This window comes from Balearica regulorum, chromosome 7, assembly GCF_011004875.1.
Source record: "Balearica regulorum gibbericeps isolate bBalReg1 chromosome 7, bBalReg1.pri, whole genome shotgun sequence".
Lineage (NCBI taxonomy): Eukaryota > Metazoa > Chordata > Aves > Gruiformes > Gruidae > Balearica > Balearica regulorum.
In genome coordinates, this window is record NC_046190.1 from 15,575,745 (window position 1) to 15,593,992 (window position 18,248).

At 60.5% G+C, this 18,248-nt stretch overlaps 1 protein-coding gene across 3 annotated transcripts in view; it reads right to left on the bottom strand.

The window, feature by feature from the left end:
* Positions 1–248: 248 nt before the first annotated feature.
* The window catches only part of KCNIP2 (potassium voltage-gated channel interacting protein 2), a 48,226-nt gene continuing 30,226 nt past the window's right edge, over positions 249–18,248 (bottom strand). Inside the window, exons 1-9 of one of the 3 annotated variants that reach the window (XM_075758107.1) lie at positions 12,252–12,832; positions 6,264–6,359; positions 4,957–5,081; positions 4,143–4,212; positions 3,978–4,048; positions 3,363–3,470; positions 2,902–3,006; positions 2,558–2,620; positions 249–2,241 (exon numbers count right to left, since the gene is read on the bottom strand). In XM_075758107.1, coding sequence (XP_075614222.1) covers positions 2,194–2,241; positions 2,558–2,620; positions 2,902–3,006; positions 3,363–3,470; positions 3,978–4,048; positions 4,143–4,212; positions 4,957–5,081; positions 6,264–6,359; positions 12,252–12,372 — 807 coding nt within the window. In that variant the 5' untranslated portion in view covers positions 12,373–12,832 and the 3' untranslated portion in view covers positions 249–2,193. Of the gene's footprint in view, positions 2,242–2,557; positions 2,621–2,901; positions 3,007–3,362; positions 3,471–3,977; positions 4,049–4,142; positions 4,213–4,956; positions 5,082–6,263; positions 6,360–12,251; positions 12,833–18,248 lie in introns of those variants that run through there. The other 2 variants (XM_075758105.1, XM_075758106.1) reach the window with 2 other exon arrangements.

An 18,248-nucleotide genomic window follows, 5' to 3' on the forward strand; every position in this document is an offset into this window, starting at 1 on the left:
AGACTCTTAGCAGGGGAAAGACTGTATTTACGGGGCCATTGATGGCAAGGCCAGGCTGTTTGGGACCCCGGCCAGCCCAGCACATACCCTGTCTCCCATGCAACCTCCCAGAGCACCCGTGCAGAGCGTCCTACAGCTGCAGCACCCCAGAAGGGCTGCCAACCCTCTGCAGAGACCCTCAGACCGTATTCCCCCTGCCCCCCCCAGATGGCTGACAAAAGCAAAGATGTAACAGTGGTGTGCATAGCGATTGTGGTTAGATTTTATTGTCTTTTTTTTTTATTTATTTAACCCATATTATTGTTATAATACAAAATATACAGACTGGAGATGCCAAGCGGGTTGTGGGTCACCATGCCCCGGGGTGGGGGGGTCACGCCATGCGACCTGCAGCGTGAGGGAGGAGGCGGCATCTGCTCCCTGTGGTGGGGGACAGTGGGTACTCCAGAGAGCTGGGGAGGAGGGAGGATGGGGAGAAGGAGATGAGAGGTAAGGGTTGGGATACCTGTCCTCCCACCCATGGGAGACTGCACGTGGGAGCTCAGTCCCACGGCAAACCCGGGAACAGGACTGTGAGATGAACAATGTGTTGAGTGAACCTAAAAAACATATCATGTCTGCAAGGGCCGGGCCAGGGATGGTCCCCCTGGGGAGCAGCCCCGTAGTTTTGGCTCAGGGCTTTTGCGGGGAGGTGGTGGTGGTTCTAACGGCTCCAACACCAGGGGTTCAGCATGGGAACTGGCTTTGGTCACCCCTTCCCCATTGATCCCAGACACCGCAGCTCAGGCCAGCCCTGATCGCCCTTGGCTGCTAAGGGTGCGGAGCCTGGAGCAGCAGAGCCGGGAGCTGCTGGGGCTGGGCACATTCCCAGTGCCTGCGGGATTGCACAGAGGGGTTTCTGGGGCTGGCACGGGGTCGTTACCCATGGGCATCACTGTCCCAGCTACAGCTCAGAGGGGTCCGTGGGCAGGACAGGCCTGCCTGCATACGCTTAGCTCCGAGGAGCTGGTGGTGACAAAGACGTGGGGAGGCCCAGGGTGCTGGCTCCATCCCCGGGGTCCCCAGGCAGGTTCTCACATGGCCGTGCCAGGAGAAGGGGCTGAGCCTGCCCTGCCCCAGGGTGACCCAGGGCTATGCCTGTGGGGACACCTCTCTGCCCCATTGCTCACTCCCCGGCCCCCCGGGCAGCAGGTGGGCTGGGACAGGCCAGGGCATGGGAGCAGGGGAAGGGCAGCAGCAAATGATGCTGCCGGGGCCCAGCCACACCTCCCTCCTCCACGTGTCCCCATACCCTGGCTGCCATGTCCCTGGGGAGGGGTGGGAAGGGTGTCTCTCATTGGAGCCTCAAAGTGGGTCCCTGAGGTCCCCTGTGTGCCAGCACCCCGAACTCGAGGGACAGGGGCTGAGGTTGCAGCTCTGCCAGCCCAGCATCCTCCATCCTGGGTGACCAGTGCCACGAGAAGGCACCTTAGGGTCCCTTTAGTCCCCCCCGTCTCCCCATGGCAGGATAAGCCTCCTAGGTCTAAACAGACCCCCCTGGGATCAGGGGTTGCTCCCCACAGCTCATGCAGCGATGAACCCCGAGTGCCCATGCAGCTGCCTTCTCCAGGCACGGCCCCTCTGCCCCCCCACCGGCCCAGGGGCTGGGCAAGGAGGGTGGCCGGTGGCTCACGGCCGACATGCCGGACACACTCCCCATGGCAGGGCACAGCCAGGGAGGAAGCCGAGGTGCTGGCACCTGTTGCAAGACTTTATTGGTTTCTAGACGGCGTCGCTGGAGGTTTTGGGCTGGAGCCCGTGCTGGGGGCTCCTGGGGCTGAGGAGGGTCCAGGGGTGGGGGAGCTGTGGCTGCACGGGGTGCTGTGCACAGGGGAAGCCTCTATCGCAGCCCAAGGCTGCAGCTTCCCCGCTGGGAACGGGTGCAGGGAGGTTCATCCGGGCCAAACGCTCACCCCATGCCAGCTGTGCCCACACTCCAACATCTGGGAGCACCTGCTTGGGATCCCCCAAGGAAAGCAGAGCCGGCCCAGGGGGAAGGGAAGATCCTGGTGCCGACCACGTCTCTGGGAAGGGAGGCCCCTTCCCACGGGGGTGTCTGTGCAGCCGGCGGAGGGGAGGCTCGAAGGAAAAGTCGAGAGAGAAGCGGGTTCTGGGCCCGGTGCAGGAGAGCTCGGCTGGAGGCAGGTCCGGGAGCTAAATCACGTTGTCGAAGAGCTGCATGGACCGCATGATGTTCTCGTCCTGTGGGGAGGAGGTGGGAAGCAGGTGGGTTGGGCATGGAACAGCAATCTGGGCAACTCCCCCCAAATCTGGCTTTACCCTCATGACAGCTCTGACCCATGGGACAAGAGCCCCAGGGATTGCAGGCAGTTTCCAAGCCCTACTGGGATGCACGGCTCTCCTCATCTGCACGGGATGCCAGCACAGATACAGTTCCTAAAGCAGAGCCCCAGGCCCCTGGGACCTCTGCCTTCCCCCCTCTCTGCCAGGAGGGCGATGGGGGGGACAGAGCTCCCCAAGGAACAAGGAGGTGGCCCAGACCTGCTGGTGGCTTTACCTTCTGGCAGGACTCCAGGAACTCCTCGATTGTCACCACGCCATCCTTGTTTCGGTCCATTTTCTGCAGACAAACACAGCACGGGGCACGTGGCGGGGACAGCCCCAGCCCCAGGGAGAGCCCAGCACCCCCTGCCTGGGTCCCACAGGGGCAGGACACAGCGCACCCTTAACCCAGCCATCCCCAAGCACCCAGCAGGACCAGGATGGTCTTTTCTCTCCCTGGCTCCAGCACAGGCCTGCTTCATCCCCAGTATGGGGTGTTTTCTCCTGCACTGTGCTGGGTTTTGGGCAGCCACTGGCTTCATGCTGAAGCTTAGCTCCCCCCAGACGTGCTTGGCTCACCTGGAAGAAGTTCTCCACGTGCTCCCGGGGCGCTTCCTCCCGCATGGCCGGATAGGTGTATTTGCCCATCATGTCATAGATGGACTTCATGATGTCCAGCATTTCCTGGAGGGAAAGGGGTTGCAGGGTCAACACAGGGCTCTACCTCCGCCTGGTCCCCAACCTGCACCCTTTTCATGATGCTCCCAAAGGACCCATGGGGTGCTCAGATGTGTTCCTGCTGGCTCTGTGCATGATGTGGGGCCGTGCGTGTGTGATGGAGCCCCAAAGCAGCACATTCCCTCATCCACCCCAGAGACACACCAGTGCCGGGGGGCCTGGAGGGACCTGTTTGTAAAGCTGAGCTCAGTAAATAATGACCCCCACCACTGGCTCAGCCAATGCCCCCAAGTCCTGCCCTCATCCCTGATGGGTGCAGACCTCTGCTGGCCCCAGGGGCCAGCCTGGACCTCCCATCCCACCTCTTTGGTGATGCAGCCGTCTTTGTTTAGGTCGTAGAGGTTGAAGGCCCAGTTCAGGCGGTCGTCAATGGTGCCCCGTAGGATGATGGACAGCCCAGACACAAAGTCCTGCAAGGAGGGGCAAGGCAGGCAGATGGGAGTTATGGCCATGGAGGGTCTCACGGACACAGAGGGCACAGCCCTGCTTGTCCCTCCCACAGAGGGGGAACTCAGCCCCAAAGCAGATGTGCCCGGGGCTGGGCTGACAAGGGAAACTTTGAGTATCAAAAAGTCTGGGAAAACTGATTGCTTGTCCCCAAACTTGTCCCATAATAATCTCTTGGGTCACAAGACCCAAGAGGACAACATGCACCAGGACCTGCCATTCAACCAAAGCCTGGACAAGACCCAGCCAGTCTGGGTACCTACAAGACACTAGCCAGAAGCTACAGAAAACCCCTTTTTTTGTTGCTTTTCAGTGTTTTTCCACTGCCTCTCTGAATTTAATAAACTCCACCAGCCCCTGCAAAGCTCTCCATCCATCTGCAACAGCAACACTGCTCGGCCCTGCCCATGGTACCCGAAGGGACGTGCCCTGCCAGCCCCACCACCATCACCTCCTCAGCCACAACTCACCTCGAAGCTGACGGAGCCATCATGGTCGGTGTCAAAGGCGTTGAAGAGGAAGGTGGCATATGTGCTGGAGTCTGGAGGGAGGTGGACGGTGTGAGGGGGTGCTGTGCGGCCCCCCCACCTGCAGATGCACCTGAGCAGGGCATGGGAATAGGGACAGGCACTCACCTCCCTGTGGGAAGAACTGTGAGTAGATCTGCTTGAAGTTTTCTTCATTGACGATGCCACTCGGGCACTCCTGCCAGAGCAAGCCACAATGTCACCTCCACATCACGGAGAGAGGCTGAGCACCCCCCTAAAACCCTGCAGCTCCCTCACCTTGCCCCACCAGCCCTGCGCTGCTTGGCAGGGGTGGCTGGTGAGGCTGCTTGGAGCATCTCCCTGATTTTGTGGGCTGCACCCAGGGGGGCGGAGCACAGGATCAGGTCTCCCCACCAAGCTCCCTGGAGGTGGGATCACACTCGGAGGAAGGTGCATCCCCTGCTCCTGCCATCGGAAGCCGTTCAGAGACACACAGACAGGGACAGCTCTGTCTTGGTGCCAGTCAGTCACAGGCAGCGACATCGGCTGAAGGAGCTTGCACAAACAGGATGTTCAGGTACCAGAGCTGGTGCCTGGTGAGGATGGAGGCTGTGGGAGGGAGACCAGCCCCTTCCAGTGCCACAAACCCCAGGTGAACCTGAGTTCCTCCGCAGAGCCTGAGGCACAAACAAGGATTTGCTGCCTTTGCAGCTGGACTCTGTATCACCCAAGAACCAGTTTGATAATTTGGTTCCTATAGTCCCTGAAAGGTTCAGCTCCCTGCAACCTGCTGGAGAAAATCTAAGGCAGAGTTGAAAGCGGTAGCACCTGTGACCTGATATTTCAACCCCAAGATCCCGAAAGCCTTTGCAAACCCTGGGCACTGCTGGTTGTGAAGGACCATCTGAGGTGGCCGTGGCAGTGGAGGGGGGGCTAGCAAAGCTGGTTGAGGGATACTCACGTTCTTGAAGCCTCGGTACAGGACCTGCAGCTCTTTGCGGGTGAACTTGGTCTGCTCCTGGAGCTGCTCCAGCCCCTCGGGGCGGTGGCAGACAGTGGAGAGCTCAAACTCATCCTCAACGCTGTCTGCAAGGAACCCAGGGGAAGAGAGGGCGGCTGAGGCCAGCACCATCCTGCCTGCCCTGCCCTGCCCTGCCGTGCTGGGGGGGCAGGAGAGGCACCTTGCGCAGCACACCCCATCCTCTCACACCTGCTGAGAGTGACACATTTTTGGGGTGCCCTGCTCAGCCGGAGTTGGGTGTGTGCCAGCAGGGGACACTCAGAGACACCCTGGGGGCAGACCAGTGGCTGACATCGGGCAACACCCCCCACCTCCCCCCCCAGCATCCAGTACAGCCCAGGCTGGGCAGAAAGGGGGTGTGATCCCCCCCCCCTCAAGTGCTGAGAGCCCCCCTGCCTGCCCTTGTCCTACCCCTGGCAAAGGCATCTGCCCCACGGAGCTGAGATCCTGGGCATCTTGCAGGTCTGTGCCGCACCGAGGCTTGTGTCCAGCAGGAGAGATGCCCCCCAGAACCCCCAGCCCCAAATGCCCCCCTGGCCTTGTCTAGATTCTGTCCTGCCCGCTGCACCCCCCATTCATCGCTGGCTTCTCCCCACCATCTGGCAAGCTGCATGACCCCTGCCCACAGCAGCCAGCACCCCCAGACCCCACTGCAGCTGAGGGGGGCTGTGGCCCCACAGTAGGTACCCCCACTCCGTGGGGGGGATCAGCCCTTGCCCCTCCATACTCACCTCTTCTCCCAGGGGGGATCAGCTCGCACCGCAGGGCAGGGGGACACCCCGGCCAGGGGCTTGGACTTGCCAAGGGGCCAAGCACACCTGGTGCAGGGTGAGTAGGGGGCTCTGGGCAGCTCTGCGCTCACTCCCTGCTCAGCCCCTTTTGCCCCCCCATCACACCTCCGTCTCCAAACTGACACCAAGCTTCGAGCAACAACCCCCCAGCCCTTAAACCAGCATCCGGAGGGTCCTGCTGCCCCAAGCCAGCTCCAAAGCGGGTCTCGCCGCTGTGTATCCTGCAAGAGCCGCTCCGGGGAGCTGGAGAGGGGGAAAACCAGCCTGGAAGCAGGCGAGGACAGAGGTGGGTGCAGAGCCCATTGGATCGGACCCCTCCGGGACAGGACTGATCCTGACAGCCCCAAACCCAGGTCAGGGGAGCGGTGGGAAGCGTCCCCTCCCCATGAGCAGGGCCAGGGCAGGCAGCAGCACCGCCGGGGACACACACACACAAAGGCAAGAAGAAGCACTTGCTTTCGCTGAGCGAGGGGATGGATTTGGGCCGGCAGCAGGGCAGCAGTTTGAGGAATCGCTGCTTCAGCGCTTTTTTAGTTTGGCCCGGCGGGTTGCCTGGAAGAAAGAAGGAGTCACCAAGCAGAAGAAGAGTTAACAGAGCAGCGGCCCCCGGACCCGGCGGGCAGCAGGGTTGGGCACCCGGCACGGGGTGAGCGCGGCTGGAGGCAGCACATGCAGCGCGGCGCAGGAGGAGCAGGAAGGCAAAGCCCAGCCCAGGCTCTGCTCGGCCTTTCTGCTTCATCCCAGGACAAACCCAGCGCTGGAGTTTTCCTTCTTGGGAAGAATGGGGATGGCAAAGGAGCAACCCTGCTGGGCTACCCACACCCAGCACCTCTGCACCCCCCCATCAGAGAATGCCAGGGTGCACTGGAGACACCCAGCAGCCCAGAGACCCAGGAGATGGCAGGACTGGACTCTGCCATTTAGCCCTACGGCCAAATACCTGCTCCCTGGGGACCTGACCCTCCCCGAGGGGCTGCACAGGGAGGCAGGGCAGGATGGAGCCCAAGAAACAGCCTGCAGCTGAGCCGGGGCATTGCATCCTCCCCAGAGCTCGGGGCCGGGTTTGATCCTGCTGGCACCCGACGGCTGAACGCGAAGCATGCGCTGAACCCAGCCATGCAGCCCAGACTGCGGCATGCACCCCCACCCCAGCGCAGCACTGGGATCCGAGCCCGGGGCCCTGCCTTGAGACAGCCAGGCAGGGACAGAGCTCAGGGCTTTGCCTCGGCCAGGCTATGGGGCAGGGTGAGGGGCTCCCCATATCAGCCTGACCCATGGCTATACCTTCCAAGTGGCCCTGCATTAATAGCAGGGCCCCTCACTGCACAGACCCCCCCGCCAGTCCCTATTCCCCCATCTGGACCCCAATGGCTTTGCTCAGCCCCATCTCTCCCAGCTGGCACTGCCCCATGGCCGCAGACCCATTCCCTCCCTTCCCGCAGGACCCCACGGTGCCTCAAGCCAGCAAATTCAGCGCAGGACTAATGCCACAGGCAAGGAGGGGAGGAAGAGGAGGGGATGAAGGCCATGCTGGGCTCCAGCCCCCAAAGGGAGGCAGGCAGCAGCGTGGGGCACCAATGGGACGAAAGGTGCAAAGTCCCTTTGGGGCTCTGCTGACACCACGTTTGCTCCAAGCGCCCTGGACGTCTGCAAGCAGCAGGTCATGACGCCTACACGTCCCAATCCCTGGTTTTGGGGTTGTTTCTCTAGGGGGCTAGCAAATGGGGCTTCTCTGGCAGCTTTCTCAGCCCTGTGGGGCTGAGCTGAGCCCCAGGTGCTGGGGAAATGGTGCTGTGTGGTACCCAGCTCCAGGATAGGGACTTGGGTCTGCATCCAGCAGCCCCTGCTAGGCAGGTTGGTACCTGAGTGCCCACAGGCAGGACCTGGGACCCTTTGCGCTCACACCAAGACAGCAGGCTGGGGCAGGCAGCTCCATCACTTTGGGGCAATGGAGAACAGGTCAAGGAGGTCGTTGTCCCAGCAGGACATCACACAAAGCCACTCAGAGAGGGCAAACTTGTCCCCAAGGAAGTGTCATCCACAGCAGGGTGCCAGTGATGTCCAAACACGTAGGGATACAGAAATGCACCCCCTGGCATTTGTCACAGGGTGACAGAGGCAAGGGTGAGGGCAGGATGTCGGCGCTGGCAGGACAGCACAGCCTGGCTCCTGTCTCCCCCGGGGTTTGCAGGCAGGTGAGGAAAGAGCCTTTTTCCTTCCTAGAACCAGGCATCAGTTGTGCATAAAACCTGATCTTGGCCCAGCTAATTTTCCAGGGCTTTGATTTGCAGAGGGAAAGGGAAATTGCACCTTTCAGCCTTCCAAGGATGCTGTGGGGCCAGGTTCCTCCGGCAGAGCTGAGCTGTGGGAACAGACCTGGGAGGCAGGAGCAGCCCCTTCACCCAGAGGGAAGGGATGGGGTGGGCACAGTAACACCCAACACCAGGGTGATGGGCCGAGGGAGGGAGCAGGGTGGGAGGGAAACCACACAGCGAGAGAGATGCAACAGAGAGTAAACTGTGGTTGGACTCACAGGGGCAGCAGGTATAGGCACGTGCAGTAGGTCAGCTCGGGTGCAAGATACACTTTAGTTTGTTATAAAGAAGGAAAAAGAAAAAAAAATAAAGAACATGGGTGTTTTCTTAAGGAAAAAAAACCGAAGAGGGCCCGATTCCAGGGGCCCCGGGGCAGGGGAGGGAGAACGTTCAGCACATGCAGCTTAACAACAGGAGAGGGGTGGCCAGGGCTGGGGTTTTGCTGTCCTGGTTTTGGTGCACCTGAGGGCTCTGCTCGGGAGGACACACTGTCCGTTTTCTGTCCCCAGCATCCAAACTGCGAGCAAGTCCGGGGGCTCCCTGGGCTCCCCCTTGCTGGGAAACAGCTCTGCCCAAAGACGGGGAGTGGAGCCCGGCCACGTGCTGCCCCGCTGGGCACACAGGATGTCCGCAGCACAAAATCATGTCCCTGCCAGCAAAAGCTCCTTTTCCAGATGTCGCTCTGCCCTCCACCCCTCTGCAGGAGCCATCAAGTGGCTGCCACAACATGGGCCAGCAGAGAGGGCTGGCAGTGTTTTATCTGCAGTGGGACGTCTGCCGGGTTAAGTGGCTTGGCACTTCCCACCCGTCACTGCACAGCCCAGCAACTTCGGAACACAGGCACGCACAAACCAAGCCTCCATCCTTGGGCAGCACCAAAAAGGGAAGGGATTTCCCATCCCCACATGCTGTTGAAATGAATCCCAGAGGTTGCTGGACACTGTCTCTGAAGGGGGCCACAGCAGGTGGATGACCCTGGCCATGGACCACTTTGTATTGAGCCACCCTCAGCTGATGTGTCCTTGGGGGCTGGACCCAGCCAGTGTCACCACCTCAGGGGGTTACGTGCTGCTGGGCTGACACCCCCCTTTCCAGGGAGGACCCAAGCCTGGGCTACTCCCGGGTCTTCCCAGAGAAAAATCAGGAACTGGGGTCAGCCCAGTGCATAACCATGTCCCTGCCCTCCCCACAGAGCCACAGCCACCAGTGCCTTCCCACTGACAGCTGGCTGCGGACACCAACCCAACCCTTCCACAGCACCCTCCTGCTAGAAAAGACCCTACAATAACAAACCAACAGGCAGTGCCAAAACTCCCCCCTCACTCTTAGTAATCCATCAATAAATGCATCATCACAATGGGTGGAAGATGTGCATCCCACAGTGGTGAGATCCCCCCAGTGTCCCCAAGGTCAGTGCCTGGGCACAGCACCATTCCAGGATGGGAGCAGAGCACCAGCAGCCACGGGATGGGTCATGTAGCTCCCATAGCCCCTGCTTGGTTCCATGGGGCAACACCAGGTCAGTCGGAAGGTCAGGATTTGCTGGTACCCCAGGGACAGTCTGCCCCAGCTCCCTGCCCTAGAAAGGGCTGGCAGAAGGCAGCTGGGAGAGGGGACCCTCTGCCTTTTCAGACAGCCTGGCTGGGAAGCAGGAGGGCAAACCCCAGCCAGGGTAGGGGGACGAGCCAAAAAAAGGGGCAGGGCAGGCCCAGGGGAGCATGGGGAAGGGGTCAGCTGTTCCCAGAACATGCTCTTTTCAGTAGAAGAGCCTCCATCCCCTTCCAGAGCATCACCTTTTCCTGGGAGGCCAGAGGCACGTCCCCAAGTTCCCTCTGCCAGGCCATGGCTCTGGGTCCCTCCAGGCAGTGATGGTGAGCCCAGCCGCCCCCACCACCCGTGGCTCACGATCATTGCAGCACAGGGCTCAGCTCTGAGCACAGTCCACCAGCCCCCCAGAGGCTCTGCTCCCCCTCCGCAGCACCCAGCCTCGGGCAGTGTCACCTCCTGGTCAGGGGGACCGCAGGTCTCCAGGGTCTGCAATGAAGACCAGCAGGAGGAAGACATAGCGAGCTCCCCCAGCCACCCCGGGGGAGTCAGCATGGGTCCTGCCAGCAGCAGCTCTGCAAATGACCCTCATCAGTCAGCGGTGACAGAGCCGAGTGTAACTGGGGCCAAGGTGCCTGCAGCAGCCGCTGGGGCCAGACGGTCATCCATTAGGGGAATGAAATCAGAGCTGGCATCTCCTGAGGTGGGGGGACAGATGGAGAGTCCCCATCCTGGGGGTGGGACAGGGGCAGCCTCAGCCCGGACACCCAGAGCCAGCAGGGCTGAAGGAGCTGGGAGCAGCAAAGCTGCCGAGTGAGACCCACAGTTCACGGGACAGCAGAGACTCAGGGCCAGGATGTTCCCCAGTGCCAGAGAGAGGAGAGCGGCTGCACAACCATTGTGCTGAGCAGAGCCAGAAGGGAGACGGGGGGCATGGGCCAGAAGGGGCCGCAGAGCGGACCAGGGCTCACAGCACCGCTGTCCCCATTCCCAACCCCAGCCTGGGACAGTGCTCCCAGACTGCCTGTCTGTGCCTAAAGGAGATGTTGGCAGAATAATAATTTCTCAGGCCACACCACATACAAAATGTGAGCAGGGAATGGGAGAGGACAAGGGACAATGGAGCTCAGGGGCTCCCCAAACAGAGCAGGTAAGGCTATGGGACTGGGACAGCTGTCTGCATTCTCTGCTGTAAAACCCACATGCAGGGACACATCCTGCCCTGTCCCCATCATCACCTCCATGGCAGGGACATCTCTGGCAGCAGGAACCGGCACATCCAAGGGGGCAGAGAAGCCACCCAAAAAATGCCACAGCAGAGCAGCAGCTCCTCTTGGCTGCAGGCAGCATGTCCTGTAAGACAGCTGGTGCTCTGCACACCCATTACCCAGATGCCATCCATACCCTCCCCAGTAAGGCACAGGGATGAAGCCTGGACATGCCTCAGCCACAGCCCAGCCAGCTCAGGGACATCCTCCATCACAAGGGGAGTGAAAGCACCTCCTGGGCAGTGCACCCTCCTCCCCTCCCTCTGCTCAGTCACTGATTGCTCCTCTGATCACTCCTATCCGTGCATCCACCCATCACAGCTCCCATACCGAGATCTGGCTGCCTGAGGGGATGTGATCTGCAGCCCCTTCATCCTGCAGCATCCCCAGCATCAGCCACGAGGCAGAGGGGATGGTGGCAAACAAATTCCAAATCGCACTCATACAAAGTCTGTTGGCAGCCCTTGTCTGAGCCTGGACTGCCCGTGGCACAGTCGAGGAAGGCAGCCAAAGGAGACAAGGCAGCAGCACTGTGCAGCACTCTGCACTCCCGCCCTCGTCAGGCACATCCAACAGGTCTCACACCCCTCACTGACATGTTTTGGGTCCTTTTGTCTGGCCACATCCAGCCTTGTCCTCAGCAGCCACCTGCCGATCCAGGGAGCTCAGCACCCACAGCATCCCCTTACCTCCCCAACCCTGGCACAGTCCCACAGGGAGGGCAAAGGGGCCAGGGGCTCCAGCCTCTTTTAGCTATGCTGCCCCCATAGCTGCCAATTCTGTCCCCCCCAGCCCCAGTCACCTGTAGCCCTTTTCCCCACCATCTGCCAAAGCCCAGCCTTCTGCATCCCAATACCCCCAGACTCCAACACCCCCGATAATCCCAGTCCCCCCGCACCCCACACATCACTGCACCCCAATGCATCCAGACCCAGATATCCCCCACTCTAATGCTCCCAGACACCCTAACTTTCTAGCATCCTGCACCCCAATGCCCCACATCCCAATGTCCACAGATATTCCCACCCCAACATCCCTGATACCCCTGCACCCCAGTGCCTGCCCAAACACCCCAACACTCCCAAACACTCCCAGACCCCAACCCCCAGACATCCTCACTTCCCCAGCTCCCTAGGTGCCACACACCCTATACACCCTCCCACACCCTAATAGCCCCCTAAATGCCCCAAAACAGACTAATCCTTCCAAGCCTCCCCAAAGCACCCTGCAGCCCCTGGGACAGGAGGTGAGGAGCACCTCCACCGCAACATCTCCATCCCATTGCAACCCCACCCCCATCCCTGTCCCCGTCCCACCTCCCCTGGACAGGTCGATGATGCCCAGGGCGTGCAGTAGCTTGAGGCTGGAGCAGAGCAGCAGGATGATGCCCACCGTTTGCAGCCCCTGTGGGTCCCAGGGTGCCCCAGCAACCGACATCCCCCAGACACACAGCCCCAGCAGACAGCTGGTCTGGCAGCAACAGATCCAGCAAGGGAGGAGAGGGGAGGGCAGGGGAGGAGAGACCTGCCTTGGCCCTCCCTCTTCCCGCCCCGTCACCCTCTGGGGTCCCTCAGGGCACCCAGCTGTAGGGGAGGAGGGAGCCCATGCAACTGCCCAAGGGACTTAGGGGTCAGCTCTCACCCCAGGACAGCCCTGCACCTACACAGCGTGGCATGGGCACGCCACAGCCCTGGAAACCATGGAGGAGTGCGGAGCTGGGACCACTGGCTGCGTGGAGGAGGCTCGGCTGACCCCGACTCCCACCCCAACAGCAGCGTGTGGTGGCACCGACTCTGGACCCAAATCACGTGTGGGGACCCTCCAGCTCATTGCTCACTGCCCCCCAGGACACTGCTGCCACCCAGCTCAGGGACCAGCCCAGCGACCAGCCCCTCTGCCCCATGCCGAACCACCAAACCTGCCCCCAGCAGTGCTCCCACCTTGTGTGTCCCCACAGCATGGCACGAGGAGCTCCCTGCCTCGGAGCTCAGCCTTGTCCGCCAATCACCTCCACAGATACTTGCCACCCTCACCTCTTGCCTTTTCACCTCCTGGGGGAACATCTGCACCTCTCCACACCAGCAAGTAAGGCACAGCCACGTGTAAGATCGATGGCACGTAGAGGAGCCGCAGCTGGGGGCTGCCAGCCCTGGGTACCTCACTTGCTGCTGGAGGGAAACGTGTCCCACTCCACCCCAGGGTGCTGCCTGAAGGGAGGGCAGCACAGTAGGGTGGGGTGGCCAGCCACCGTGGAGGCTCCCCACAGCCCACCCAAAGCCCTGCCTTATGGGCAGCAGGGCAGACACCCCAGCCTGGCAGCAGAAAGTCTCTTTGAGCTGGTTTTCTACACATCTCTCACCTAAAAGCTGCTTCTGATTTGGCCACCCCCTGCTCCAGCGGCTCAGCAAGCCCCAGGGCAGGTGCCCATGGGGAATGAAATGTTTCTCTGCATCCCTTGGAGGGGATGCTGCAGCCAAACACGACTGGTCCGTGGAACCTCCTGCCGCTTGCGCTCCAGGGACCACAACCCCGCAGAGCCCTGGCCAGGGCACCTCTATTCCCTCCTGCACACAGTCCTGGGGTCTAATCTTGCCCCTCGCAGGGGAGAGGTGAAGGAGACCCCGTTGATCTCTCACAGCACCCTACAGCCCAGCACAACCCTGCGCTAGAGAGCCCCAGGCTGGCTGCAAGCCACCCTCTCACATTGGACTCCGAGGTTTCATCCTCTACTAGCAGAGCAGGGCTGCAAAAAAGGGCTGCCCCAACAGGCTCCCTTGCTCCCTAACTTTATTGCTTTTTCTCCAACCTGTGATTTTCTCACCTCCCCGTGGCTGAGTCATCTCCCTGCCCCTCCATCCGCTGGCTCAGAGCCCATCTCTGGGGCAGGATGCAGCAGAGTGGGGTCCCTGCTCCATGTCCAGCCATGCCCCTTGCTCCTCCCCTCTCCAGGCACATCAGCAACAGAAAGAACAAGCCAGGCCAGAGGGAATTGGGAGGGAAGCAATGTGAAAAGTGATTAACGCGAGGCCGGAGGGAGAAGAGATTCAACAAGCTAATTACGTCTGGCTGGGCTGAGTGGGACGTGACACCACACAGTGGCACAGTCGGCGGGGTGTGTGCTGCAGGTGCTGCGGTCTTCGGGAAGCTCGGTGCTGGGAGAGCTGCCCTGGCCCCAGACGTGGGGGGGTCACAGCCAAGGAGACCCAGGGCCAAGTCCCCTTCTTGACCAGCTTCACCCTCTCCAGGCAGGGCGAGACAGAGCAGCCCGTCCTGTGTCCACAGTGATGACCAGGGCTGATGTCCCTGGGTGCAGAGCATGTGGAAGATGCTCCACAGAGGGGACGGTAGAATCCTCAGGAGACCTTCTTCTCCAAGACCCCAGTGCTGGCAGGATGCAGCCCAGCTACAGCATGCCTCAGGGCATAAGGCTGTGCCAGGATCCAAACTCAGAGCCTGGCCATGGCTACCATACATCTCTGCCCCTACCCCTCCCGCTTTGCAAGCCCTCACCATGAGCAAGCAGCTCTCTCCTGATTCAGCCGCCAGACCCTGCCCAGCCCTACAGCCAACTAAAAAACCTACCAGCCCTTGGAAAAGGAAAGGCAAGGGTTAAACCCACTGCACATGGGGAAATCTCTGGTGCACCCCAGCCCAGGGAACCCCAAACTGCAACCTGGAGCACCCACAGCTGTCCCAGGCTACAGGACAAGACCTACCCCACCCACAGCCAGTTCACCTTGACCTCTCAGGTCTGTCAAACCCACCAGGCTGGATTGTGCCCTGACCCCAGGGACCACTGGCACTGTGCCCCAAAGGGCTGGTCCCTCCTGCAGCCAAGACACTGCACTCCTGCCAAAGGGGTTCCTGGAAAGCAGGAGGAAAGCAGGGCTTGGCAAGGGGCTTTGCTCTCACCACCGCTGCAGGAGTGCTCATTTTCTCCCCTCCCTGGGGGGACCTTTGCCCTGAGCCAGGTCAGGTGGCCACGCTGCCTGCTGCCACCCCCTCCTGCCTGGCATCCTTTGGTGTGCTGGTGGCACCCAGGCAGGCTGCTGCTCCTTCCCATTTGCCCCTCAGACACTGGAGGGGTTTGGCACCCTCCCCAGCCCTGCTTCCCCCTCTGCATCCTCACCTCTGGGGCAATAGCAGCAATCCCCCTGGGAAGGCAGGGGCCAGCAGACCCTGTGTCAGGGGCTCTCCAAGACACCCCCAATCCTGCCTGCCCCATGCACAGCCCCTGACCCAGCTGAGGCAGGGACAGCCCTACCAGCCCTGGACAGGCATCAGTTAGCCTACCGATAGCAATCTGCAGCTTCATCTAATATTCATCTGAGGCTGGGCTACAGGGGTGGCTCTCCTGCCTTTTACCTCCCCCCCATCCCTCCTCCCAGCTGGGACCAATTGCTCCATGCTGAATTATTGATGCTGCACTTCAGCAGCCAAAATCAATAGCGTTTCTCTTCACCTACCCCCTCCCGAGCGCTTGGCTGAAGCAGGCTCTTGGCAGGGGGCTGGAAGCCCCCCCGGGCAGCTAGGCAGCACGTGTGTGGCTCCACTGGGAGATGTTCAGGTCTGTGAATAGGCACAGTGGAATAGGGCAGCAGTGGGGTGACATGGCCCACCAGTGATTAACCTGCTGGTAAACAATGCTGGCTCCAGCATTGATCGCCCCTGTAGCACAGAGCACCCATGGGAGATGCTCCACCGCTGCTACCAGACAGCAGCTCTGGCTGCGCAGGACAGCGCCAAAGGGACAGGGCGAGGGGGTGCAGGCAACCAGCGCTCCCATCCAAGCCCTTGCTCAGAGGAGGGCCAGCTCCAAATGGAGGATTGGTTGCTTGGGGCCTCATCCAGCTGAGTTTGGGAACCCACAAAGCCTGGAGATCCCCCATGTTGTCCCTCTCCCCTACGCGGTCCCTCCAGGGGCAGACGGGGTCTTGCTGCAAGATGGTCCCACCAAACCCTTCCCGAGGCTAGGGCATTTTTCCAGTCTTCTCTGGAGATGCTCCGTCCCCAGCCCATCACCATGGAAGCACGACACCTCCTGGCACAACCCATCCTCGGGACACCACCAGCACAGCCTGGGCAGAGAGACAGCGGCAGGCAGGGATGGGGCAGGGAGAGTGCAGGGCAGCAGCTGGGGCAGGGGAAGCGTGGCAGGCGGTATTGATGGCTCCGGAGTGGGTGGCGGGGCCCCGTGTCCATTAGCAGACCTGAGCCATTAGTGTACGGTTTCAGGCTCTTTGCAGTCCCTGGGCTGTCACTGCTGGCCCGGGCACAGCTCGTAAACAACCCCCGGAGGGGACTGAGCATTTCCCAGCCCCAGACACTGCCTGGGACCTTTCCCAGAGAGCAAGGTCTCCTACCTGCTGCCTTCCACGCCAAGGGAGGGTGACCCACAGACACAAGTCTATGGGACTACGTAGGATCCACCCAAGGGTACCGAGGAAGCTGGCAGAAGTGCTCACCAAGCCACTTTCCATCATTTATCAGCAGTCCTGGCTAACTGGGGAGGTCCCAGTTGACTGGAAGTTAGTCAGTATGATGCCCATCTACAAGAAGGGCTGGAAGAAGGATCTGGGGAACTACAGTCTTGTCAGTCTGACCTTGGTGCCAGGGAAGGTTATTGAGCAGATCATCTTGAATGCCATCACATGGACAACCAGATGATCGTGGGTTTATGAAAGGCAGGTCCTGCTTGACTAACCTGATCTCCTTCTATGACAAGGTGACCTGTTTAGTGGATGAGGGAGAGACTGTGGATGTTGTCTACCTGGACTTTAGCAAAGCCTTTGACACTATTTCCCACAGCATTCTTCTGGAGAAACTGGTTGCTCAGGGCTTGGACGGGCATACGCTTTGCTGGGTTAAAGACTGGCTGGATGGCCGAGCTCAAAGAGTTGTGGTGAATGGAGTTAAATCCAGTTGGTGTTCCCCAGGGCTCAGTACTGGGGCCAGTTCTGTTTAACATCTTTATCAATGATCTGGACGAGGGGATTGAGTGCACCCTCAGTAAGTCTGCAGACACCACCAAGTTGTGCAGGAGTGTTGATCTGCTTGAGGGTAGGAAGGTTCTACGGAGGGGTCTGGACAGGCTGGATCAATGGACAGAGGCCAACTGTTGGGGGTTCAACAAGGCTCAGTGCCGGGTCCTGCACTTGGGTCACAACAACCCCATGCAGCACTACAGGCTTGGGGAAGAGTGGCTGGAAAGCTGCCTGTTGGAAAAAGACCTGGGGGTGCTGGTCGACAGCTGGCTGAATATGAGCCAGCAGTGCGCCCAGGTGGTCAAGAAGGCCAACAGCATCCTGGCTTGTATCAGAAATGGTGTGGCCAGCAGGACAAGGGAAGTGATGGTCCCCCTGTACTCAGCTCTGGTGAGGCTGCACCTCGAGTGCTGTGTTCAGTTTTGGGCCCCTCACTGCAAGAAGGACACTGAGGTGCTGGAGTGTGTCCAGGGAAGAGCAACAAAGCTGGTGAAGGGTCTGGAGCACAAGTCTGATGAGGAGCGGCTGAGGGAACTGGGGTTGTTTAGGCAGGAGAAAAGGAGGCTGAGGGGAGACCTTATCGCTCTCTACTACTGCCTGAAAGGAGGGTGTACCCAGGTGGGTGTTGGTCTCTTCTCCCAAGTAACAAGCGATAGGACAAGAGGAAATGGCCCAGGCAAGTATCAGCCACACAGGCCAAGGGGTGGCCCTTGCCTTGTCCTGCGCCCCTCAGCAGGGGTGCTGCAGGGGCTGGGGGGCTCTCTGCCTTTCCCCTCTCTGCTGTGGCTGGGAGCCAGTGTGCAGTAGAGCAGCCGCAATCAATGCCACTGAGTTTGGTCCAAAGCTTCAGACAGCTGCACAGGGAAGCAAAAGCACACGGAAGCAAAAGCACAGGGAAGCAAAAGCACAGGGAAGCAGGGAAAGCAGAATCTGGGGGAGGCACCCCTAAATCACCAGCAGAACTGGGGAGGGGGGCTCCAATCTGAGCACAGTCAGTGTGCCCCCCCCCACACACACACCCTGGGGCTCACAGGCAGGATGCCTGGCACTTAGCTCAGCCCCTGCCTCAGTTTCCCTCCTGGCATGATCCACCTGGAAGCACTGCCGCTGGAGCACAGGGACAAAGCAAGCAGTTAAGCAGCAATGAAAGCTTCCACCCACCATGCTTTCCTGTCCTGCAAACAGGTTTGCAGGGCCAGAGGGAGAGACCGCTCTGTCTGTCCCCTCTTTCCCCACCCCCAGGCACAGCTGACCCACAGGTGCAGCCTAGGGGTGCAGCCCAGGGGTGCACTGGCACAGTTCATGGAGGGGAACCGGCATTTGCCACTG